Genomic DNA, 27,200 nt, shown 5'->3' with positions numbered 1-27,200 from the left:
ATGAAATGTGAGTGGAAAGGGGAGGGGAGGCCTCCTGCCATTCTGGAGTGGAGCACACCACGCCGTAATCCATCCTGTTCTGCTTCCATCATCTCCTCTTGCAGGGAGCTGACTCGGAGAGGAAGCAGAAACAGCAGCAGGTTCTGGTGGAGGCTTCTTCGTGCTTCTCTTTCCTTTGCTTTCTGAAGTGTGATTTATGGACAAAGCTCTTGAGTCTGCTCTTTCAGGGAGTGGAAACCACTAAACCATTTCTGATACTTCGGCTGAGGTGCCATTCTGCATAAACAAACTTGGGTGCCCTGGACATTTCTGACACATAGCAAGCATCCTTCCTCTAGGAAAATCAGGACACTGCTTTTTTCTCACTGGCCTTTCTCTGAAGGTGATGAAATGCAGCTCCAGGGTATCTTCAGATCTATGAGGAAGGAACAGGGATCTTCTAGACACAACCCTTGATCCATTAATAGAATTAACGATCCTGTTATGGCATCTAACACGTTTTATTTCCTCTGTGTGCTGAGGAGCATAAAATTATCATGTAAATAATGTCACATCTGTGCAAACAATTCACAAGTTCTCCAAATTCAGACTCGAGCAGTCATGACTCTCCCTCTGTTAACCCTTGTCTTCCCTGAAGGTTTCTTTCATTGCCCATGGAACCTGCACATTGATTCATCACTGAGGCTCGTCCCTGTGTGAGCTCAAGAATTGGGAGAAAGTGAATTAAGATTCTACAAGCCTGGGTTTGTATGGATTTCTTTAGAATCCCCAGGTGCTCTCATAGCACTCTTAAAGGCAATTTAATTTTTCTTTTTCACATTCGCCAAGTTTGTTTTTATATCTTAGTATCTGTGAACTGGAGGTCTCTGTGGCCTCCTAGTTTCCAGATTATTCTCAGTGGAACTCTAAAAGGTAACTGCATATGCACAGTCTGATACCACTAGGAGGGAAGTGATCATTGCAGAAATGTAACTACCCTAACCCCCAAGCAACCTCTTAATACACATTTAAGTTCAAGTCCCAGATGCTGCATGGAGTGGCGTTTCTTCTTGGAGAATGCTGTTTTGGTGTTGGTATTTGCTTACACATGTAAATTCACCCCATCCCCCTACCTACCCCTCTTTGCTGGGAACTTGTGTGAATAAGCAATAAAAATCCTCAGTAGTATTCTAAAGAAGAGGAGAGTACATTCCAGCTCTTTTAGATTGGGCCAGCACATGCTTCACATCATCTCATTAAATGGAGGCCTCCCCACTCAGGAATGCAGTTTCGTTAGCGGGACAGCTATTTCCAACGTGCCTTTTGTCCTGCATTCAAATTGCCGCAAAGAAGTGTGTCATTTATGCTCTGCACAGGGGCCCCACTGGTCTTGCTGCAACAGTGCTTCATTGCACACTTGTATTCAGCACCAGGCTAATTGCAAATCAAGTCTGAGCATCTCAAGGATGTGGGTGCTGGAAAATATTTTCTCCTGTCACTTGGGTTCTGGCAGAATAACAAGATAACAATTTTCTGGTCCTCTCCTCCACCTGCATTATTAAAGAGGCTGTCATTAGGAGAGGCTTTTTAGAGTGCAGACAGTGTGTGTGTGTGTGTGTGTGTGTGTGTGTGTCACACACTCAGAGAGACAGACAGAGACATAGACACAGAGAAGAACAGAGACCACAAGAGAAACAGACACAGAAAGACATATAGAGAAAGACACACACACACACACACACACACACACACACACACACACACACACACACGGAAAGAGAAGGAGGGGGGAGATGGATGGAGGGCTGGGTGAAGAGAGGACGCATAGGGTAGAACAGGCTCAGACTCAAAGACTGGCTGCTTCATGAAGCTGCTCGGAGTTAGGCATAAGACTTAGGCCAGATATCTAGTTCCAATAATAATTAGAATTTGCATGTGTACTTTCCGATGTAGCCTTCAACATGGCTTACAACTCATGGAAATAACCACACTGCTCTGTGACGGCTCAGAACTAGTGGTCTCCACGTGGTTACATGGTCGTTTTGACGGTATGCTTCATGTTCAACATATATTTTGTCCATGGCTCTTTGGACTTGCTCAGCCAGCCAGTTTCTTCTCTATCCAGTGGTGACTTGAGACAAGTGCTCTTCTTGGGTCCTTCTCAAATGCTTAGTGAGACCTCACAGGGGTGAAGTGGAGTGATTCCTGCTCCCGGTGTTTATTGCCTATGTGGGTACTGTAGGGAGAAAATCCAAAGTCCAGTGACTATGGAGATCTACCATCAGAAATTACTGTCCTCTATAATAAAAACAGGGGCCTTGGAATTATCTCCATTATTTATGTATCCTGGGTTACTGGCACAGAAACAGCCAACCATGCATGAAGTGATTTCAGAGAGCTTTGCCACTGATTGCATTTATTTTTTATGACAGTTTGTCAGGAAAATGAAAAACTCTAGTGTGGTGTCATTTTCTGTCACCTTTGAATCATTTACAAATATGCCCTTGCAAGGAGTCTTGGGAACTGCATGAAAAACGACACCTGTACGCTTTCCCTCGCCACCCGCTGGCCCTCTGCAGCTGTTCCTGGGGTGGTGTTTATGGAGAGGGTCTGTCTGCGGCCTCACGACAGGGCAGATGGACTTGCAAGTCCAGTGCCCACATTAGTGCCTCACCTGTGGCAAGGGCACAGAGTAATGTGTACTGTCGTTTTCGTCACCACTCAGAAGTCATTTGTTCAGTTCATCCATCTGTCCGTTTGCTCCATGATGAGTCAAGGTCACTGTTTTCTGAGAACCTACAAAAAACAGGGTGTGATGTTCCACGTCCTCTAGTACAGCCATTTATAAGCAAAACAGAAGAATGTGCAGGTGTAGGCTTGTCATTTGTTAGCTCAATAGTTTATCCAAACACTGTGAATTAAGCACCTACTACATGCCATGCTGTTTTAGGCACTCAGAGTAGAGCAGTAAACAAAGTCAGGTTCTACCTTCTTTCAGATCGTTAACCTGAGAGGACTCAGGAAAGACACAAAGGTGTGGGCGGGGTTCGAGTTGTGACCCACAGTGCAGACACTGAGAAGAAGGCCAATGGAGGCTTCTGAGCTGGGCTTGAGGGCCTTTCAATGCCCTGAAAGTCTTGGCCTTCCAATAGGAGGCCTCTAGATAAGCTCAAGAGAGAATACATACGCTGTGGACAGGGTCTAGAGCAGGATCTCACCAAGGCCAGAGGGTGAGCAGGGAGAGGTCCAGGCCCTGGAGAGGCATGGTGTGGCTTTTGGGTGAGCAGTGCTTCCGAAGTTATAGCTGGTGGTTCTTTGCCAGCAGACAAGCAACTGTGGAGAACTGGCCTCAGTTTCCCATTTGAGTCCCATGTACTTTGTCCTGCTTGTGTAAAAGCTGGTAGTATCCCTGAAGGAAACTTTGAAATAGTTTTTTTTTAAACACATAAAAGAAGATCAAGGCATCCTGTACCCTGTCACAGAGGTGTGGGTCTCCGGGTTCCATTGTGTATTGAAGTGGCTGCTGACCCGGAAGACAGAAACTTTACTGCCTTATTTTCCTCTGTAAACTGGGAAGTTTGGGGGTTTGGCCTCAACAGCAGTGTGTACTTTTCCATGTGAGCCCAAGACCATTTTCTTTTGCGAATCCATGTGTGTCTTTCCATGTGAATGTGAAAAAGCCTTGTACAATTTCCTATGTGAGTCCATGCTAATATATTCATGTGCATTCACATGCATCTCTCCATTTGAGTCTGTGTCTTTTCACAGGCACCTGTATGCATCTGTGTGAGCACATACATGTAGCTCTGTTTGAAACATTGTACATCTTTCCATGTGAATCCTATGGATGTCTTCCTATTTAAGCCCATGTGCCCCCTCTGTCTCTGAACCTGTGTGCCTCTCTCTGTGTGAGTCCACACAGGTCTCTGTGAACCTCTGTTTCTGAGCAAGCTCATGTGTATTCTCTTGCAAACCCATGTTTAGTCTCTAGAGCACATACACTCTCCTCTTAGGATGTTGCCCATTCTCTTTGGGATGCTAATGCACTTTCTGAAGCTTGTCTTAGAGGACTGTACTAATACACTGTTGGAAGACCAAGGCTTTCAGAACATCGAAGGGTGTGCCCTGCCTTACCTCAGCAGTGGTTTATGTCAGGGTTTTCATCTAGGTAAAATACCCTAGAGTCTGGAGGTCAGGAATTGACTATCAGTTTTATCAGGGGACATTCCATGGACCCTGTGTAGTATGTGGTATCCACACAGTTCTCATGCTGACATTTTGGAATGTGGGAATCTGTGCCTCCTCTGCCCAGCTAAGCAAGGTCACACAGAGCACTGAATGACAGGCAAAAGAGCCCTTTGGGAAGCATGAGCCTCCGACTGTCGCCTTGATACCCACCATGCCCAGCATGTAGCACTCACTAAATACTACTGCTAAGAGCTGCCCAGAGCTTGCCGAATCCCACTAGCCTTTGATTCGTCCTCACTGGACAATGGTCAGGTCATCCGAGGTAGCCAAGGGCCAGCTATGAACCCAAACTGGCTACTGACTGTAGACATATTTAAGCCAAATTTACCATTTACAGAAAGTAGGCTAGACCAATTCACAAGAACACATACTCTAAGTCTAGTGAAGCCTCAGCTTTGTCTCCTAGGTGATTTCCACATGCTTCCCAGGGAAGGAAGGCTCAATGACACGTATGTGACGGTTTGTCATTGATAGAACACTGCCTTCACATATGGCTTTAGGCACTTAAAGTCTCCAAGTCAGTTACTGTCAATAGGACCAAATAAACATTCCTGCATCCCTTTGGGTGGGGCCACAGTCTCCAAATGCAACCTTCAAATATGAAAAACCTTTTACAGTTATGAAGGAGAAAGATTAGAAATCTGTCTCCTTTCAGAGGTGCACAAATACTAACATTTTGATGGCTCAAAGGGAATCACTTTCTTTCGACAACTTTGTTTTTAAAAGAGATCAATCTAAGTTGTGGGGTCTGTTTTTCCCTCACCCATTCACACTCCCTGGGGATTCCCTACAGCTTTTTCTCTATGACTGAAATGTGTTATGATTGGAAATGTTGCCTATGGCCTTTGTAGGAGGGAGGCTCCAGTTGCCAGAGAGAGTTGGAAGATGGGAGGTTGTGGGTAGGAGAGTGAAGGAGAGTACAGAGGAGCAGAAATGGTGCTTGTGGGGAGGGTGAGATGGGTGGGGCTAATTAGCAAGTACACAGGCCCAGGAACTTGGCATTACTATTGTCTATCCATTATTTCCCAGAGACCCCGTCTCCCTGGCTCTGAACACCCACAGGGTTCAGGAGGAAAAATTCATGGTTTCCCCAGGTAGAAGCTTGGCCTTTGAGGAGTCCAGGAGAATGTGCAAACCACCACACTGGTTCTGTCAGGTGATGGGAGCCTGGGCAGGCCCCATGTGACTTTTCTTCATAGGCTCTGACTCTCAGCCCTGTCTGGCCCCAGACATGATTGCTGTGCAGGAGGTCTGCGTGTGTCCTGGGAGGCAGTGCATATTGGCGCTGCGTGGGAGCTCAGCTCTTACTCTTCCATCCCAAGGGAACTGCCATCTAATCATGCATAAATAAACCATGGATGTGACATTCTGTATCCTGCCTCATAGCTGCACACCCTGGGCCTCTACTCTACCATGTTTGTGGATGATAAATGTGTGCCCTCCCACTTTCTTAATTTGGTGGTTGCGTACTATTTTCAGTTTTTGATTTAAATATAGCATTCCTTCTTGCTTTTCTTCTCTTCTTATCTCTAGTTCATGTCCACAACAGACCTGTCTTCAGCATAGTGAGAGGTTCTGTCATGGGCTGAAAAATGGCTCCCTCAAAGATGCCAATCCGCCCATCCTCAGAGGCTGGGGATATTTTACCCTCCATGGGCAATAGGGACTTTGCTGCTGTGATTAAGAATTTGGGTGGCATGGGCCAAGGCTCAGTGGATAGGCATGAGCCCTGGAGTTCCAATCTGTAGCACCCATGTCAATGCTGGGCAAGATGATGGTGCCTGAAATCCCAGTACTTGGGAAGCAGGGATGGGATTCCTCTAGGCAAGCTGGCTAGCCAGACTAGCTCAATCTGTGAGTTCTCCACTCGAGTGAGAGACCCTGCCTTGACATAGACGGTGGAACATGACCAAGGCAGACACCTTGTCAAGCTCTGGTTTGTAGAGGTATACCGGTACATATGGACTTACATATACATGCATGTATGCCATACACACAAGCATATATGCATGCAAAACATTAAAAACAAAACAAAACAACTGCGGGCAGATGTCGCCCCGAATTGTGAAGGGGAATATGACACAATCCCAGGCATTGTTTTATGAGAGACAAAGGACATTTGGAGCCGGAGGAGGTCTTGTGATGACAGACCCAGCGGATGTGGGATGTGATGTGATCGCTGGCTCTGAGGAGAGAGAGGAACGGTGGGCCCAGGAATGTGGGCTGCTTTTGGAGGCTGAAGAGGGCAAGAAACAGATCCTTCCCAGAGCTCCTGGGAGGAGGGAGGCTGGCTCTGTTGTCAGATTGATTCCAGCCCAGTGGGGTGCACTGTTTTCTGACTTCTGACACTCAGAATGATAGGAAAACAAATTGGTGTTGTCTTAAGCCTTTGTCATCGTGGCGATTTGTTGCAGCTGCTGTGGGAATTATATAGGAATATATGGGGGAATTGAAGATCCGTTCACAGGGAAGCAGTTTTCCCACATTCACAGAGAAGGGGAAGGCAGAGCTGGACTAGAGGAATCTGAGGAATCTGCACCTCGGCCCCAAAGCCTGAGATGCAGGGACAGAACTGTTTCCCATGGTACCTACAATTTAACATATTTGAACTGGATGCGGGGTCTTCTTCCCTGGCTCAGTAGTGATATTCCCTGTGTGGTGCCTGGAGCTTCACCCTTCCCATGTGCCTGACTCACCACATAGACAGTTGTGGTAGTCTAGCCCTTGCCTCCTTCTCTGAGTTCATCTGCTGCTGTTCCATCTCTCACCAGAACCAAACTGGTTTGTATTTTAGAGCCATTGCTGTCTGCTTTGTGGGAAGCTGATTCCTGGTTGCTTTTAATGTCCCAACTCTAAAGAGACCTTCCCGTTCCTGTCCCAGTGGGACATCATTCTGGGTCATTTTCTCTTGTTTTATTTCCTTGTAGTTTTTGACCCTACTCTAAATGGTCTCATCTGCTGGATTTGTGCTTTTTATTGTCTTTTCCCGAGAGTTGGTAAAGTCAGGATTTCTGGGTTCATTGCTGAGGCCCCCAAACCACGGCAGTGTCTGCTGGAGGCCATTGCTTTGCAGCCTTAGAATGTCCGCAGTACTTGTGAGAGTCTCACCTTCACCCCTGTCATCTCTTCTCTCTTGACTGACAGCTGGAGGTACTTCACAAAGCAGCACACTTTGAATAGCATCTGGTTCATATCAGCTGGAGGAATCATTTTTTTGCAGCCAGCCAATAGGGAGAAAGCAAATGTCGAGAGAGTCTTCCTCAGTAGAGACTCCATAGAAGAACCACGTGACTCCTACTGTATTATGAGACAGTTAAGGCAAAGTGATGGGAGTAACTTATGAGTTAAATAAGCAAATTACCATCTTATAATCAACATCTGTGCATTTAATGAACAATGCTTTTTTTTTGGTGCATTGAACTTTTAAGTTTGAAACATGTGGTTCAGGAACAAATTATTTGTGAAAACATTTTTCTTCCCTTTGGCAAAGATAGCAGGAGACAGGCCTTTCACAGGCTTGAATACAAGATATTCCCTTTCACCTTAACACTCCCTCTTCTTCACTGTGCCCAGAAGAAGAAGAAGGTGACTTTTCCCGGCCCACTAACTACCGCTGTGTGTCACCACCACAACTGCCTCTGTTGATGCAAAAGGGTGGCACCATCCTTCCTGGTTTCCAGGAGCCTGGCCTTACAAGGTCCTGTAAGTAGAGTTCTGTTCCTTAATTATGTTATTTTCAACTTTTCATTTTGGAATGACTGTAGGTTCATAATAAATTTATATAGATATATATTTATATGCAAAATTAAAAAAATATATATACAAGAGTTCCTGTTTACTTTCTGGCCAGTTCTCCTCATGGCGATATTTCATGTGTGTTTCTAGTATACCATCAAAAGCAGCAAATGGACATTGGTGGTTTTTTGTTTTTTGTTTTTTTATCTTAATCAAGGCCAAATCAATCTCCGAAGTTCATGTTTCTCTCTCTTCTGTGTCCATGCCTACTCTGAGCAAGAAGCATGTGATGCTTTGGCCTCAATGGGTATTTACTGTTATGTGGATCATGAGGCATTTGTCCCATGCTGACTCTCCTCATCATTTTCTTCTCTCATCCTGTGAGTAAACCCCTGTCCCCAGCTGTACTAGGGTTGAATGGAGGTCCTCGCACTTGCCACACAGGCTATACCAGTTGAGCTGTATCTCTAGCCCCGGTGAGTAAATCTTTGGTGAAATGCTAAGACATCAGTGTTCGGGAGATTAGAGTCATTACTTTGATTTTTTTCCTCCAGTTTTCCCCAACTGCTGCTTACAATAGCAGCTAATAAGTCAGCTTGTGCTATTTTATAACAAAAAGCCTGGAGATTTCATCTTAGCCAGATGAAAATCTTAATATGACAGCATTTTATTAATAAAGATATTGAAGCAGGATGGCATTTCTTTGAACCAGAGTTGTGTTGTTGTTTGCTAGAAGGTTTCAGGAGTTTAGAGCTATTCTCCATCTCTCATCAGGACACTTGCACCCTCTGCCAGGGGGACTTAGGTTGGCAAATTTCCAGGGAGCAACTTTGTTATGCTCTAGAGACATTCAATGGATAGTTTTTTTGTGACAGCTCCTCTGGAAGTTGGCAGAGTTAGGGGGAACAACTCTGGCCAAAGGACCTCATAGGACTGGTGTCAGGCTCCATGAATTTCTTACCGAAGTTTTCCTGGCTTAAGGCAAGACCAGTTACATTCAAATTGGCATTCCGATAGCTTCGGTCACCTCCTTGAAAATTTAATAGGGATGACTCTCCCTTTTTTGTATGTTTTCATCTCTATGGCCATATTGCTTTCCTTTGAGGAGTAGGTAGATAAACTATTTATCCAAGACTCCATCTTTCAGGAGAAAGAGAACCTTTCAGACTGTGAGGGTGCTGTGAGGTCCCTCTGGCCCAGAGGTCTCTTGGATGTGGAAAGCTACTAGGTAACTTGCTCATCTCAAGTGCTGCACTTGTCAATGGAAGGAGGTGAAGGCTGAGTGTGGTATCTTCCTGGAGGGTTGGATCCAGAAAGGGGCATCTTTGCAGGGATGGGACATACACAGTCCATCTCAGTCTTCCTGAGGCCATTGTTCTTAAGAATCAGGGGCAGGGGACTGGGAGACCACAGCCCCTAAGCCCAGGCTTCACCTGCTGAGGGACAGGAGGAAATTCTAGATGCCCAGTGTTGGGCAAGGCTACTTTTATTATCAGAATTCCTCACTGTGGCTGCCACACTGAGGTGGACTCTGTGGGAAGCTCCTGGTCTGGAAAGTCAAGAGAGGAGCGTGGGAAGGTCATCCCCACTTCCTCCTTAGCAGCCTCATAATGTTACGAGCGGTGCTGTGCATTTTGTGCTATTGGCTTTAATGGCATCATCCTATCGCTACTCTCTTCTGCCTCCTTTTTGATCGAGCTTTATCTCACGCCTTAGAAAACCGCAAAACTCCAGAATGCACAAGTGGGCCTGTCAACACCTGGGATCAAAAAAATGGCCTTCTAGAAGGTTTGACGTTGCTCAAGTGAGCTGGTCTTCTGTAATCATGACTCTTATCTCCTTTTTCCAATCCCGCTAGAAGCCACTCATCAATTATACATAGAAAATGTAAAGGTTGGGTTTCCTGCCTTGCATACATCATGGAGATGTATAGCCAATGCAGTGAAATTGGTTGCTAAACTTGAATTTGCTTTCAATCAAACTGACCTTTAAATTATCCTTCAAACTCTCCCCCATCCTCCATCCCCAAATAGCAATTGGTCCATAGAACAACTTTTACTAATGACATATTGAATTAGATTAACTTTATTTCAGCCCCAGCTGGAAAGGTTGGAAAGCAGCTTTTATTGCATGCTCTAGGTGAAATCTAATGCAATGTATTATATTAATATGCTATTTGATTCTCCAGCTGAGATAAGGAAACAGAATTACGTTGGAGAATGGAAATCACAATGCAGTCTCAGCTGGAAAAAGTCATCAAAACGAAAGCATAGATTTCTAAAACCCAAAGCCAAGAAGAAGCAGTGTGTTCAGAGGCCATGCCCCCTCTCCTGCATGGGCGGTGCGTCCTATGGTTATTTCCAGGGAGCCCCACCACTTCCCGTTCATCTGGTGATTATACTCATCTGTGATCTTCCTCCAGTCTCCAGATGTGCCTCGCCTCTATCCTGTGTGTTCCTGATCTTTCTGCAGGAGGTAGATTTGCAAGTGCAGCACTTTTGGAAAGCCCCTGACATGTCCATTGACCCAAAGCTGAATCCAGGAAAATTTTGCTACTACATAGAAAATTAGGCGACTACACAACAACTCCAGCAATTGCTCATTCTGTAGGGATGACAGTAGCATTCTCTCCCTCATTTTTCTACCCATCTTCCCCAATCCCCTCTTCTAGGGGGCACAACAGCTTGAGAGAATATGCCTTTTAAAAGTATTTCCTCCCATGTGCAATTGAAAGAGTCCTAATATGTTCTTTCAGAGATACTCTTTACATCCTCTGCAAAAGTCACAAGATTCAGGGAAAAATCATAGACACTGGAGCATCTTTCCAGTGCTTCCAAGAAACATCTTTGCCTACCTTCCATGTGGAAATCTCTTTGTAAACTCTCTCTTCTTAGTTTCTCCATATGAAGAGTGAGGAAGCCAGGAGTCAGTACTCAACAGGCTTTTATTTACGTGTGTAAGTGCATGCATGTGTGCACGTGCATATGTGTACGCAGATGTGTGTGCACGCATGTGGAGGCCAAAGCTTGGCAAGAGATGTCTTCCTCTATTTCTGTCTATTTTATAGACTGAGGCAGGATCTCACATTTGAGCCCAAAGCTCGCCAGTTAAGGTAGTCTAACTAGCCAGCTTGTTTGGAGACCCTGTGCCCTCCTCCTGAGTGATGGAATTACAGGCTGGCTGCCTCGCCTACTGGGCATTTACATGGACTATGCAGTCCTGAATTCTGGCCCACATGCTTGTATTTGCATGCTTTGCCTACTGAGCCATCTCCTCTGTCACATAAGAGTTGTTCTGAGGCTTAAACATGTAACTCATTTTACACTGCTGGATAAGGAAGCAGCAATGACTGTTAGCTGACAGCTGTAATCAGCTATGATGTCATTTTATGATAGCTGTGTTTACATTTAGAAGAGTAAGATAGACAGTGATTTTTTAAAGAACTGAATAAACGAATAAGGAGAACATTTTCATTCCTTATGTATTTATTATGAATTGGATTGTATCGTGATTGTCAATTATTAAACATTTCATTTGTTGAATTTCTCTCTGTACCTCAATACATTACCTCATTTGAAATAAAGCCACCACAGATGTAACTAGTTAGATGAAACATAAGGTTTGCTCTAAGCCAATGTCTGATGTTCTTATAAAGAAGGGAAGTTTGGACGTAGAAAAACAACCAATGTGAAATAAACATAAACAGTCATTGGGGTGCTTGTGTGAACATGGCGATAAGCTAAAGCTCCCTTAGAGAATCAGGAGCAACCAACCCATCCAACACCTTGCACTTGGACTTCTAGCCTCTGGAACTGTAAGATGGTAAACTCTGTTGTTGATGGTATGTTTTTTTGTGGTAGTTATAGGAAGCAAAAAAAATTATAGGAGGGTGAGGTCAGAATGGAAAGAAGCAAGAAAAAAATGAAATGAGAAAGTCAACATTTATTGTAAATTTTAGGCCCTATCATGTCATTTGAAAAATTCCCATGAAGCAGGTATTTAAATTGCATTTTTACAAAAGAAAATTCTGAAGCATAGGCTGTTCAGGAATTACTCAGTGTTGCATCAAGTTATGGATGAAAGGTCTGAAGCTAAGTCTACAAAATGGTTTGCCATGTCCAGGATATAATACATATGTTCTAGCTAACTTTGAAAGAGCCCAGGAAAGTTGTACTTATAATAAGGCCATTGTTGGTTCTTTTTCAATTAAAATACAATTGCATCATTTCCAACCTCACCCATTCCCTCCCTCTAACCCTTTCCATGTACCCCAGTCTCTGTTCTTTCTTAAATTCATGGCCTCTTTTGAAGGAATGCTGAGAGCAAGAGAAACTATTTCTCAAGGAAGAACTCCCAGTTGGTTATCCAGTGTTAAGTGGTCCACCATTTTTGACTTTTGTTGCAGCTTTTGGAACTCTAAGAAACCACAATGGTCACCTGAAAGAGTGCTGCTGAGTTTTTCTTTTTTCCTTTACTGAGAAACTCAGTGAAAGATCTCATGAAAATCCTTTAAAAAATGGATGTTCACTTGTTCCCTGCGTAGACTTGAGATCTCATGGACATCCTTTCAGAAATGGAGCTCATCTGTTCCCAGTGTAGAGTTGTGACAGTCCTCTGTCCTCTCACTATCTTCCATGGTCTCTCTGGTGACTGCAGTCTCTGTGGGTGTTTGTGTCCTTGTGCAATTCAACCTCTCTTTGAGTCATATGACTTGCTTGTAACCCATGAACTACAATGAAGGTGCTGGATAGCATTTCTATGATGGAAACATCTTCCATATTGCTTCTATTCTCTCTCTTGCTTCCCAGTTTGTGTGCTTAAGTGATCAGCCATGTTAGAATGGTTCATGAGTTCAGAAACTGTGGTCAGCCTTAAGGTCAACAGAGAGACCCCAGATAAAACAGAAGGTCGTCAACAGCTCCAGCAAACCCATGAGTGGATCCTTTCCCAGCAAAACTTTCAGTTGAGACCTCAGCTCTGGCCATGAGCTTGATTTTAGTCCATGGGAGGACTTGGGCACAGAGAAGGTGCTATGCAGAGCCTGGAGTTTAAATCCACAGATGCTATGAGATAACAAATACAAGTTGTTTTTTTAACACACTACTAAATTTGTGGTTCTTTATCACACTGAATTCACTTTTTAATTTTTTTTTGTCTTGTACTTGGCCCTATATGGCTTCTTAGATACTTACTGCTGAGTCTGACCTCTGTGACCCTATAACATCAGTTACCCCTGTTTTTAAAAGATTATTATATCAACTTTTATTTTGTGTTTATTCTTTGAGAATGTCATACTTACATTATATTGTGATCATATTCATTTTCTTACTCTTCACAATTCCTACCAGATTCTTGCCCCCCTCTCCCAACTTCATGTTATTTCTCCTTAAAAAACAACAACAAAAACAACAATATATATGCCTGGGTATGAGCATCCATGGGAGCACAGTGAACTTGAAGAAAACTGATTCTCCCTCCCAGAGTAGTTCTCAACTGTCAATAGCTCCTCAGTTGGGGTATGACTTATGTGCCCCTCTCTATCCACGCAGGAATGCTGATTGTCCTGATCTTTTATAGCTCCTGTTCAGGTGACCACAGCAACTATGAATACAATGGTCCTGTCATGTCCAGGAAACACTGTTGCATGAATACTCTACGTCCTTTGGCTTTTATAGTCTCTCCACATCTTCTTCCTCAAGCCTTGTTGGAGATGGGAGTATGATATTGATATTCCGTTTATGGCTGAGTACTCCACAGACACTTATTCTCTGCACTTTGATCAGTTGCAAGTCTTAGCATTATCCACCATCCACTGCACAGAGACGTTTCTTTGATGTGGATCAAGAGTTGCATAAATCTATGGGTATGGAGATGTTTATTGAGAAAGAAGTTTGACACTAAGTCAGTTTAGCAAAATAATAGTAGTAGGTTCATTCCTAGGGCCAATGATTTTCAGAGGAATTTTTTTTCAAGGCAATGTTAAGCAGAAAGTAAAAATGCACCCAGGAACACAAGCCTGAAATATCTCACTTCAGAGCAGTCCATTTATTGAATCTCATGAACCAACATTGATACCCCATTGCCATTCACCATTCAACAGTCAAATCCTAGGGCTGTACTTTCCACCAGTATTGAGAAACGTACAATGGTGGGTACACACTGCTTTAGCAGCATAACCAATAGTTTCATTGCCCTGAAAATCTTCCATTTCTACCTCTCAATCCTCTTTCCACTGGCAGAGTTTCCTTTTCTAAATGCAATGTCATTGTCACTGTGCAATGTGAAGCCATTTCAGATTGTTTTCTTTCATTCCACAGTAAACATGTAAGGTTCTTCCATTTATTTTATGGCTTTATAGCTTGCTGTCTTTAGTGCTAAATTGTATTTCATTGTCTGTATGTAACAGCTTACTTATCCATTCACTTAGTGAAGGTATCTTGATTGACTCCAAAATTGGGCAGTTATAGATAAAGCTGCTATCGATATCTGTGTGGAAACATTTTAAAACTCCTTTAGATAAATACCAAGGAGTGAAATTGGTGGATAACATGGCATGTGATATGCTTCGTTTTATGTGAAGCTGCCAAGCCACTTTCAGGGCTTGGTATTTTGTATCCTACCTCCAGTGATTAAGGATCCTGTTACTCCACACACTCATCAGCAAATTCAGTATTCCTCATTCTGGCTATTAGGATAGTGATGTAGCTGTGTCTTATTTGATTTTGTAATTCTTTAGTAACACAGCATGGTGCATCTTTGTACACTTGTTTGTGACCTCTGTCTTTTCTTTGATGATCTGTTTGTTCAGATCTCTTACCCAGTTTTAAATTTAGCTGGTCATTTTCTGTCCTGGAGTTTTTGCACTTTGGAGAACAGTCTTTTTTTCATATATATATATATATATATATATCTTGCAGCTGCTTTCTTATGAACTGTGACTTGTCTACTCATTCAATACTGCTGCCAAGTATCCAAGAAATACTTGGCAGTATTGTTTGCAAGAAGGTGTTTTAAATTTTAATAATTCTGTCTCCCATGGATTGTGACTGTAGTGTTGTATTTAAAACATTACTACCATGTGCCTAAGATATGTTAGATTTTTCTGTTATCTTTCAGGTATTTCATGTATATTATTAGTTCGATGATTCATTTTGGGCAAATCAAGTCAACAGTAAGAGTCATATCTTGATTTGTGGTATGTGTTCAAGGCCATTTGTTCTACTGTCGTCATTACAATGGCTATTTTTGGAAGGTACTATTTAGGCTGCTGGGGGGAAAAGATACCAGTGGTCTTTCCCAGTGCTGGATCCTATATATTGCAATACCAATCTGCCAAGCAAGATGTGCCCACTGGTGCAGTGCTGGCATGACTGGAAAGAGGTAACTAATGACTTTTTGATTGGATTCGAGGCCTAGTCTACAGGAGGGAGTTCATGTCTGCTACTGTAATTCTGCTTAATAGTCCACGGCTGGGGAGAGCATAGGCTCTAGGGTAGAGTCTGCTGTTGTTATTTTGTTAAATGATCATGCAGTCAAGCTGCCTTCTAAATATGTGTGTTTATAAGCGTAAATCTGGACCACTCTTAATCTTGGCCATAGAAACATCCCTTTTCCTGCCAGTGGGCAGTAGTCAATAGAGAGATGCATAACTGAGTAAAGTTCTGAGACTCAGAGCCTGCATGTTCGTTCCTATATGTAACATCTGCATTAACTTTCCACCAATGGTCAGAGAACATTTCAGAAGAGAAGCCAAAAAGAATATGAGAGCAGAAGGAGGAGGAGTGCTCTGAAATGATATCTTGTGGACATGACTTGGCTATCATGGAGTCCAAGTAACTGTGGTTACTTTATAAGACCCATATAAGATCAAGCTAGCTAAAATCCTGGCGTAGATGGGGAGGTGCTCTCCAGGCCCCACTCCTTACTGACCATTATCTGTGGATAGTTGCTGGGGAGAAGAGTAATTTTTTTTGAGGGGGTGGTCACTGAAAGGTTTCCCACCCATCAGTGGATGGCCCCATTTCCATCATGTGGGCAGCACTAGAATTAGGGGGTTATCAAAAGAAAGAAAGAAAGAAAGAAAAAGAAAGAAAGAAAGAAAGAAAGAAAGAAACAGTAAAACTTGAAGTTGAGAGGGAGGGGAGGTTGTATTAGTTAGGGTTTCTGTTGCTGTGTTGAAGCACCAAGACCAAAAGCAACTTGGGGAGAAAAGGGTTTATTCTGTCTTACAGATTGTTCATCATTCAGTGAAGTCAGGGCAGGAACCTGGAGGCAAGGATTGATGCAGAGGCCATGGAGGATTGCTGCTTACTAGCTTGCTCCTCATGGCTTGCTCAGGCTGTTTTCTTATATCACCCAGGACCACCAGCCCAGGGATGGTATTACCAATAATGGGCAAGGCTTTTCCATATCAATAATTGGTCAAGGTGTGCCCTACAGACTTGCCTACAGTTCAATATTATGAAGGCAGTTTCTCAATTAAAACTCTCTCTTTTTAGATATGTCTAGGTTTGTGTAAAAAACCACTCAGTACAGGGGTTAGATTGAAGGCACATGAAATGAATTAGAGTATGCAAATGGGGAGTAGATAATGTCATATTTCATTTTATGCACTATAGAATTCTCAAAGGATATTTTAAAAATAAAACAAAATAATCAAAAGACTATCTTTTCTCCATCATACCACTGTTGTATAAGTGTAGGTGTTTAGTTTTAGGCTTGCTATTCTGTTTTACTGCTCTCTCTCCCCTTGTCTCACTAACACCACTGTTTTGATTATTGTAGCTTTATAGTCGATCTTGAAGGTGAGCAGTGCTTATCCTCTGACCTTGTTCTTTGCCACACATATGATATTGGACAATCTCAGCCACTTACTTCTCAATATAAACTTGAGAGTCAGATTGTTAATGTGCCGGCATTTTTACTGACACTGCAGTGAGTCTTACCTCAAGTTGGGAAGGAGTAGTCTACTACACCTTCTTGTTCATGGATATGGACTATCTTCCTGTGCAAAGTTTTTGTAGTTTTCCTTATATAGCTCTTATGCAAATTTTGTAAGTTTTTTTTTACCCAATAATATTGTGGTTTTTTAAAAAAAATTACCTTTACTTATTTATTGCTGGTGTATTGGCATGTGATTAATGCCTGAAAGTTAATCTTGCTGGGAGCAATTCCCCGGTGGTGGATGGGTCCTGCAGAGGGTGTAGAGTCTCGGGAGAAGGAAGTGAGCCAGGCCATGGTGGTTGGGAGAATCTTGCAGCCTGACTGACTAGCAGCCAGAGTGTTTATTTATACAGAATTTAGTTAGCAGGGATACATTCATGATGTTCCAAAACATAGATCATATCACTTTTGTTTTTGGACATGTGTTTCGCTTCCTTTTGCTCATCTTTTAGTCATTAATAAACTATGACAGAACAGAGTTATCATTTCCAATCATTTTCCCTCAAGTTCTGACATCATTAATAAACAGAGTTATCATTCTTATTCATAAACTCCATAAACCAGTTTTTGAGAATCTAGAGGCATATGACAGCCTGTGCTCAGGCTGGTTGTTTTGGTTGCTTCAAGGACACTAGACCAAAACAGAACCTTCAACCACCCTGGCCATTTTGCCATGTCTCAAGCAATGTATTACTAACTCTTAGTGGTCAGAGTTCCCAGGAAAAATTCTCAGGCTAAAGCTGCAGTAATTACAATCAATGTTCACATTTATATCCTTATAGAATTTGTCTATATGTCTAATCCTGGTGTTCTGTTGTTCCTTGGCCATATGACATTGTAGTGGCTCTACATGAGCTAACTTCTAAGAGAGGGAGGTCCTAACATCTCATACTTTTATCATCTTTCCACTCCATACTTTACTTATCAATTTGTCTCTATGTAGGGCAGAGTTGTATGCCATGTAATTGTCTGAGTGTACAGTGGGAAGAGGCTTGTAATCTGAACTGTGGTCAACTCCTCTAGCCCACTGAAACTTGTTGACCTTTTTTAATTTACTTTGTTTTGAATATCTTGTTTCTGTGTAAGTAGAGGGACAGATGTTTCAAGAATGTATCATAGCCTCATAAAGAGACCTCTGGCTTCTTTATGTGTCAAACCTCCAAGGCATAAGGAAGACCTTCAAGTAGATAAGGATATCTCCCTCAAAGTGTGGGGGTAAATAGTATGTTCAGGACTTTCCTGGGTAAGCTTAGAAGCAGCATTCCTGGGAGAAGGCGTAAATGATTCATAAGGAATTTTCCATCCACCCAATATCCTCAAGTTGTACAAATATTAAAAATGCCCCAAATGCCCCAAGTACATAACAGGTGGAGATAAAAACCAAAGGTGGCATGGCAGCCATCATGTGGCTCAGCTCTGCTGGATCTTTGTCAAGCAGCTGTGCTGGCTTTATGACTTCTGATGTTCCATTCAGATACAGCTGTGCCATAATCTTGTGTCCTTAAACATTGCTTTAATCATTTATGAGTTTACTTATTGCAGATTCTCCTGAAAATATTTTACACATACTGTCTTGGCATCTGCAAAGATAATTTTAATTTTTCCTTCTCTCTCTCTCTCTCTCTCTCTCTCTCTCTCTCTCTCTCTCTCTCTCTCTTTCTCTCTAATGTCTTAGTCTTGTTTTAGTATTAGGATAATGTTGGCCTTATAACATGAGTTAGGAAGTATTTGATGTATGACTATATTCTGAAAACAATTGTAGAAGACTTATGTTTTAATGTCTGGTAGAATTTACCCATGAACCTATCCAGACCTAGTAATTACTGTTTTGAAGGTTATTAATTCCATTTTTATATATGTATGTATCTGTTTAGCTTGTGTATTTCTTATGCGTTTTGACAGATTATATCTTTCAAGTAAGATCATTCCATCTGTGTTATCCTATTTGGGGTTATCAAAGAGTTTACTGTATGGTTTTATTATTCTTTCTAAGTTTGTGAGTGCTGTAGGTGCCTCTCCTTTAGGCTGTAGTATTAGCCATTTGTATCTTGTCTTACTTCTCAGCCTTACTAGAAGCTTATCGACTTTGCCAATATTTTGTCGAGTGTGTTTCTTGGTCTCCTGTTTCAGTATCAACGACTTTTTCCCCGAGTCTTGCCCTTGCTTTTCCTCTGATTGCTTTGGATTTTCTTGGCTTTTTTTTCTTCTAGTTTCCCAAGACAGATGCTTATATGATTGATTTTAGATCTCTCTCTCTCTCTCTCTCTCTCTCTCTCTCTCTCTCTCTCTCTTCTCATAGATGAGTTCACGGCTGTAAGCTTGCTTTTGAGCAACACTCTCATTGCATCCTATACATTTTGAGTTGTATTTTTTTTTAAATTGCTTCACATTCACTGTTTGTATTATTGGATTTCATGAAAACTATTTCTTTAAAGTATATCATGTATTCTCAGCATGTTTATCTCCCCCATACCCTCCCCCTTTTTTCTTCTACCTTGTCCTCTCTCCCACTAACCTCCTCCTTTCTCCAAAATTTCTCATGTCATATCATTGTATGTGTATGGCATATGTGATTTATAAAAACATATTATCTACAAATTAGAGAAAATATGATATCTGTCCTTCTGAATATGGCTTATTTGGCATAGTATAATCTCTAGTTGTATATATTTTCCAGCAAATGATACACTTTCACACTTCCATGTGACTGAAAAAAATTCCATTGTGTTTGTAAAACACACTTTCTTAATCATCTTTCTGTTATTTCGTATCTTGGCTATTGTAAATAGTGCTGCAGTGACTGTGTATGTTTACATATTTTGGGGGTATGTTGACTTAAAATTGTTTGGATATAGACTAAGAATGGGGTAGATGGGTCATGAGGTAGTTTTTAAAGAGCCTCCCTACTGATTTTATAGTGGCCTGACTAATTTATGTTTCTCCCAGCAGTGTATAAGAGTTCACATTTCCCCACCTCACCAACATTTGTTGTTTTCTTTACGATAGCCATTTTGTCTAGGGTGAGATGGACTCTCAACATAGTTTAATTTGAATTTTCTTGATGACTAAAGATGTTGACTGTTTTCTGTATGCTTACAGGCCATTTGTTTTTTATATCTTGAGAACTTTTTTCTCGTTAGCCCATTTACTGACTGAATAGCCCATTTCTTGATTATTTTTTTTTGGGAGGTTTGGGGTGTTTCATTTTTTAGTTCTTCATGTATTCTGATCTGGATCTTAGTCAGATACACAGCTAGCATAGATTTTCTTCCATCATATTGCTGTCCCTTTACTTGGTTGTTCTTTTCTGTATTAAAACTTCAAGTTTCATGGGATGCCATCTGCTAGTCTTTCATTAATTTCTTAGGCTCCTGGGATCTTCTTTTTAGAAAGTCCCTGCCTATATATCTTTAATTGATTCTCTCTACTATTGTCAGAGTTTTGGTTCTTTGATTAAGGCATTTGATATATTTCAAGTCGATGTTCATACAAAGTACAGTTTGTATGTAACTAATGGCTAAGTATATATAAATTGCCATCATGTACTACTGAATGGGCATTTTTACTATTTTTGAGAACTATTTATTCAACTCTTCATCCATTTACTGATTGTATTTCTGTGATGTTTAATTCTTTGAGTTCCTTATATATTTTGGATATCAATCCTCCATCAGATGAATAGCTGGCAAATATTTCTCCCATTCTTTGCTAAGTTAATTGTTTGCTATGAATTTTTAGTTCTATGAAATCATGTTTGTTGATTCCTGCTATTATTTTTTGAGCTGTTGGAGTCCCTTAGACATTCACGCCTGTGCTTTGGTCTTGAAGTGTTTCTCCCAGCAGTTGTTTCCGGTCTCATGTTCAAGTCTTTGGCTCATTTTGAGTGCTGTTGTTTGTATGGGGTGAGAGATAGGGTGAGAGAGAGTTTTATTCTTCTGTGTGTGGAAATCTACTTGTTGATGAAGGTGTCTTCTTTTACAATGTGTTTTGGTTAAAAAAAATAAGGTAGTAAGGCAAGGCTTTATTTCTGTGTCCTGCATTCTATTCAGTTGGTATATGTTTTTGTGCCAATGTCATGTTATTTTGGTGACAATAAATCTTTACTATAATTGTAAATCAAATATGTTAATAACTCTAGTTTGCTCATTTTTCTTGGGACTGTTCAGGATATTTAGAGTCTTTTGGTTTCATGTGAATTTTAGGATTTTAAGAATGTTATTGTAATAAATGTCATTGAAATTTTGATGAGAAACGGACCATATCCATGAATTTCTTTAGGTAACATGGTCATTTTCACAATATTAACTTTTCTTGTTTATGATCATAGACATCTTTACATTTCCTAATCTCTTCAGTTTAAAAAAAATATTATTGCACGTATCTTCTGTCTTCTTAGTTAAGTTTATTTTTATATTTTTTTCAGACTATTGTTAATGGAATTTTCCCCTGATTTCTTTCTCAGCATGTTCATGATGGTTCCTCAAAGCTGAAAATTAATCTACCACAAGATCAAGCTATGTCACTCTTGGGTATATACCCAAAGGACTCTACTACAGAGACACTTGCTCATTCACATTCATTGTTGTTCTATTCATAATAGCCAGAAGTTGGAAACAATTGAGATGTCTATCTTAATTAGTGTTTCTTTTGTTGTGATAAAACACCAAGACCAAAAGTAACTTGAAGAGTAAAGAGTTTATTTATCTCATAGCTTGTAGTCCATTATCCAGGGAAATCAGTGTAAGAACTCAAGACAAGAACCAGGAGCCAGGAACTGATGGAGAGGTCATGGTAGAGTACTGCTTACTTGCTTGATCCTTACAGTTTGCTTAGCATGCTTTCTTATATATTCTACAATTACCCATCTAGAGGTAGCACCACCCACAATGGGCTAGGCCCTCCCACATCAATCACCAATTGAGTAAATACCACACAGATTTGCCAAAAGGCAATCTCATCAAGACATTTTCTCAGTTAAGATTCCTTCTCTCCATATACGTCTAGGTTGTGTCAAATGGTCGAAAACTGAGCAACACAATGTCTATCATCTGATGAATAGATAGTGAAAATGTCTTATATTTATACAGTGGAATATTATTCAGCTGTTAAGAAAAATAAAATTATAAAATTTACAAGTAAGTAGATGGAGATAGAAACAATTATCCTGAGAGGTAACCCAGACCCAGAAGTACAAACATTGCATGTTTTCTTCTATAAGTGGATGTCATATTTTATGGTTTAGATATTTATGCTTCAATCTGAATAACTACAGAGGTTAGGTGGCTAATCATGGGCCGGGGTGAAGAGGGGATCTTCCAAGAAAGGGGACATAGAATATAGTGTTATAAAGAGATAAAGGGGTGGCATGCCGGCACATACATTTAATCCCAGCACTTGGGAAGTTGGGGCAAGTGGATCTCTGAGTTCAAAATCAGCCTGCTTTATAGAAAGAGTTCCAGGACAGCCAGGGTTACAAAGAGAAACCCTGTCTCTGAAATCAAACCAAACCAAAAGCAAAACAAGAAAGAGATAGAGGGGAAAGTAGAACAGGAATATTGAAGACTTGGGAAGGAAAGGGCAGGATAGAAGAAAGAATACATTACACTAAAAATTCTTAGAAAGCCATATAGAGACCTACTACTATACAAGCTTTCTAAAATACATACGTATAAAAGGAATTTAAGTGCCGTTACCATGTCATTGGGGAGATAATACTTCAACTAGACATCATGCTACCAAATACATTTATGCTACTAAATAAAACCCATAGTACCAGGGATGGTTTACATATTTTTGAGTCATTGGTCACATAGACCACCCAAAACTACAAGTCATTGCCAGTGGTATTGGTTCTCCTCCACAATCTGATGGTTAAGACCTTACTGCTGAAGACACCACATACTTATGGCATAGAACACAGACAAATCTAGCTGATACTCAACTGGAAGCTTCTCTCCTACTGGCTAGTGTTCACAGTGCTAGAACATGCTTACTGGAGGAGAAAAGCAATCATCAGTCTCACTCAGCTATGAGCTCTGTGAGCTGTAATAGCGACTTGCCTGCAAGATATCCCCATTGGTGCAATGGTAGCGTGGACATTAGGAAAATAACCAACCACTTTTTGGTTGGATTTAAAATAATCATTCTTATGAATTCATTAGCAATGCCACACAATGCATTTTGATTATATTCACCCAACTCCTCCCCTTAGCTATTTCCAGATCCACCCCATCTCCCTACTCCTCCAACTTCATGTCCTCTTTTTAAAAAAATTAATAAACCATCGACTTGGATTTGTGTTGTACATATACTTCTGGGTGTGGCTGCATCCACTGGAGCATGCTTGACATACCAGGAAAACTTAAAGAAAACTGATTCTCCATCTCAAGATGCCATCAACTGTCCTTAGCTCTTCAGCTAGGGGTGGAGCTGATGAACCCTTCCCACTACATGGTAAAATGTTGACTGTCTTGATCTCGTGCAGGAAATAACAACTACTGATGGTTCATAAATGCAGTGGTCCTGTCATGAGTAGTAGACGTTGTTTTCTTCTGGTCCTTCTTGACCTCTGATTCTTTCAAACTTTCTGCCCCTTTTCAGTTATGGGCTCCCAGCTGCTGTAGGGAGGGGTGTGTCCCATTTGCGCCTGTACTCCATAGTCATTTATTCCCCACGCCTTGACTTGTTGTGAGTTTTCGAATTAATCATTCACTGTAAAAAGAACTCTATCTGATGTACTAATATATGAGTGGAGATACACAGATTTAGAGGGTTCTTTGATGCTGTGTCCATTTACCAAAACAATAACAGTAGGTTTACCCTTGGGTCCTGTCCAGTCCTCAACAGCATGTTCTAGTCAGATTTGAAATACCAGGCATTTGTTTCCTCCTTCAATCTGATAGGAGATTATTTGGCTACCCCCATAAAATTTGTGCTGCTGTTGCACTCATAGGCATATTTTTCCACTCTGGTCATTATTGCAGTATATGTTTTGATGTCTGTTAATTGCTGTTAAGATGGGGTGGTGACGTTCAGGCTCATTATAGACTGGACCAGGAACTGGAAGGCAATGTTTTAAATAAATTATGTCATTGTTTGCTAGCTAGTCAAATTGCAGTCACTGGTGCTATAGCCTTGTGGATGTTGAATGCTGCTGCACAGGGCTTGTGATTCTGAGATATGGAGATAGGACAACCCTGGGGGAACAACTCAAAATGAATATTCTAGCATCTGTCACTATTATGGACGCTGCTGAACTGAATTCAAATATGTGCAATTAGTACACGATTAAATGATAACTTTATTTATGAATAAGAAATGTATAATAAATACTTTACAGCTCCACTAGAATTCAGTAAGGTTAAGTAGTGCAGCATGCTGTTCAACTATGCATTGTGTTTAAGAGTTTAAAGTTTACCCCTGGTATCAAATGTGATATGTTGGCATTCTCTGCTGGTGAAATGCATGAGGCAGAGGTAATATCATATGCTACTAGAAGGCTAGCAGCAATGATATCTTGCAGTCCACTAAACCTAATATTTTTAAAATCCTTCCAGTTCATGTCTGCTGGGCTGGATTTAGGAAGATGATAAATTGCTTAGTGCCAAAGCAATTATTCGGTGGTCAGTTAAAGCAAAAATCCATGGGTGGGGGGAATGAAGGACAATCTATTATATAAGGCACCTGCCAAAGCTATTTTTCTACTGTAGTTGTATTTCTCTCCCCTCTTCACAAAGCAAATAGAACAACTGTATTTCCAGTCTTTCCAGGTCACTTTGGTTTAGGCTCCAGACCCACATCCCTTCTTGCTTACACAGTGGAGATCATTTCCTGTGGGTTGTCCTGCTTTCTGCCTTTGTTTCTCCCCATGTGCTCCCTCTGAATGAGGGTTACTCTCCAAAAATATTGCATTTATGATGCACATTCATCTTTGAAAAGCTTTCAATGCCACTTTATAGACAGAATGGAACATAAAGTTTACCCACATCTTCAGCCTTCACACACGGTCATGTCATTTTTTTTTCTCACTGTGTCTTGGCACCACCCTTTACACCTGGCTGCAGGGTTTTCCAGATGGGCAAATGTGCTTCTCCACATCTAAGCTATACCTGAACCCTCTCTTCACTAGAATGGTGGTGTTGTCTCTGCGCACACAGAGTATGACATAGCTTTGTACCTCACCAGGTTGTCCTTCTGTAAGAATCATGCTTTAATGTACAATTTTAACCAACTAAGTTTCCAGTGGTTCATCTTTTTCAGTCTCTCTGTAATTTTTGTATTAAGACATTCATTTAATTGACCCTTTCATCACACTTCAAAGCCAATTGTTCTGGTTTTAATATCAAATTCAGTATTAAAAGTACTTGAAACCTGAAACTCTGTGCTGCTGCTTTTCTCTGCAGACATCTCAGGGCTTCCCTAGTGTTCTGTGTGGAAGGACTTGGCGAAAGCTTGATGAATGAGTATGAGGCACAAAGTGAAACTGTTGTGCACCTGAGTCATGGTATTGGTAGCATGGGATCCAAGAGAGAAGATGAAGTTCCAAAGTTTCAAACAGATAGTTTTCAGAAATAGGTTGTCCCTGATAAACAGCTATCAGGACCAAATGCAGCCAGTAACGCTTTTTCCAACACAAATTATATCCCCTTGAGCACGAGCATTACAAAAAAAACAAAAACAAAAACAAAACAAAAAACAAAAAACAGAGAAAAACCTCCTCTTTCCAATGAAATGTGTTGCTTATATAATGTGAGGCATTTCAGCTTCCTAGTATGTGGTGCCACATTTCATCATGGAATGGGACAAAATCAATAGCTCCATTTTGGAATAGAATCCAAGGCTAGAGTCTGCCTTTGAATAATGCCAGGCCATTTGTACTCCCTATGCACATCTCCACTTTTTTTTTTAAGATTTATTTATTATGTATACAGTGTTCTGTCTGCATGCCAGAAGAGGGTGCCAGATTTCACTACAGATGGTTGTGAGCCACCATGTGGTTGCTGGGAATTGAACTCAGGACCTCTGGAAGAACAGCCAGTACTCTTAACCACTGAGCCATCTCCACTTTTTTTTTTTTAATTTTTATTTTGCAATACAATTCAGTTCTACATATCAGCCACGGATTCCCTTGTTCTCCCCCCTCCCACCTCCCTCACCTTCCCCCCAGCCCGCCCCCCATTCCCATCTCCTCCAGGGCAAAGCCTTCCCCACAGACTGAGATCAACCTGGTAGACTCAGTCCAGGTAGGTCCAGTCCCCTCCTCCATTTCCACTTTTAACTGTTGCTCCAACAGATGCTCCACAAATTATAAAGCTACTACGGGAGTCATTTCTAGACACCGATAAGAAAGCATTTAAAATAGATACTCTTTATATGTCTGTCCTTAGTCTATGCTCACTCCAAGTTTTACTGTCAATGGTCTTGCTGGCTCATTTTTAAGCTGGGAATGGAACTACCCCTTTGGTACCTGAATTCAGAAAAGCTGGGCTGTTCGAAGTTGGAGTGGAATGGGGAGTGGCCCTCTGAACTCTCCTGTTGCTTTTGTGTCTTGTGTGCAGATTCAGCCTCAAACACACAAGGGTATCTCTCACCTCATCATATTTACATGTGTGAACTAGTTAGTTTTGTTTACATCTGAGGGGTTGTTTACTAGTATTTATAGTGTCCCCCAGAGGAGTACATCTTCTAACAGCAGGCACAGTTACCATTTTAAAGATGTGCAACAAGAATTCACAGAGTTTACTCTCCAAATCTTCAACCACTTTAGTCAGAACATCTCAGTGCTGGGGTTAGTGCGTTAGCACAAAGATGGATGGCGGTGACCTGTATTGAGTGCAATGAGCGGTGCTCATGACAGTTGCGCTGTTGTTGGTTTCTCTGTTCTTCCGTGGGCCGGAGTGCAGGCGCTGGAGGACCCGTGTTCTCCTGGGCAGGTCTGTCCTTGGCTTCACACCCAATACCTTCTTTCTTCCTTTCTCTTGATTGCTTTGTTGATTCTCTCTCAACTCTGCCAAATCCTCAAGGAATTGCTGAGGGCTTAAGAGCTGGGTCTGCAGTTTCTAGGAACAGATTGATACCTTCTTGCCAGAAATGCTGGCATGTGTGACAGAATTTTATGTGAAATCTATTTGCCTGATGTGCCAGTTGGAGGTGACAGAGCAGGATGGGGTAGGCTTTGCCACTCCTTTTTGTCACTAGAGGCCTGCAGCAGCTCCCAACAAGAACAGGATTTGCTTAGGAGGAAGCTGAAAACTGCATTTGCATGTAGCTCCTACCTTATTCCTCTGGCTTAAAGA

The 27,200-nt window shown here is 41.5% G+C and overlaps 1 protein-coding gene across 1 annotated transcript in view; it reads left to right on the top strand.

Annotated features, from left to right (window-relative positions):
* The first annotated feature begins 6,276 nt into the window (after positions 1-6,276).
* Positions 6,277-27,200, top strand: part of LOC131921991 (10 kDa heat shock protein, mitochondrial-like) — a 33,167-nt gene continuing 12,243 nt past the window's right edge. The window contains exon 1 of the mRNA XM_059276729.1: positions 6,277-6,472. Coding sequence (XP_059132712.1) covers positions 6,277-6,472 — 196 coding nt within the window. The remainder of the gene's footprint in view (positions 6,473-27,200) is intronic.

Source organism: Peromyscus eremicus, chromosome 11 (genome assembly GCF_949786415.1).
Source record: "Peromyscus eremicus chromosome 11, PerEre_H2_v1, whole genome shotgun sequence".
Taxonomy (NCBI): domain Eukaryota; kingdom Metazoa; phylum Chordata; class Mammalia; order Rodentia; family Cricetidae; genus Peromyscus; species Peromyscus eremicus.
Note: the sequence above shows the minus strand (reverse complement) of the source record. Positions and strands in the feature narration are given on the sequence as shown.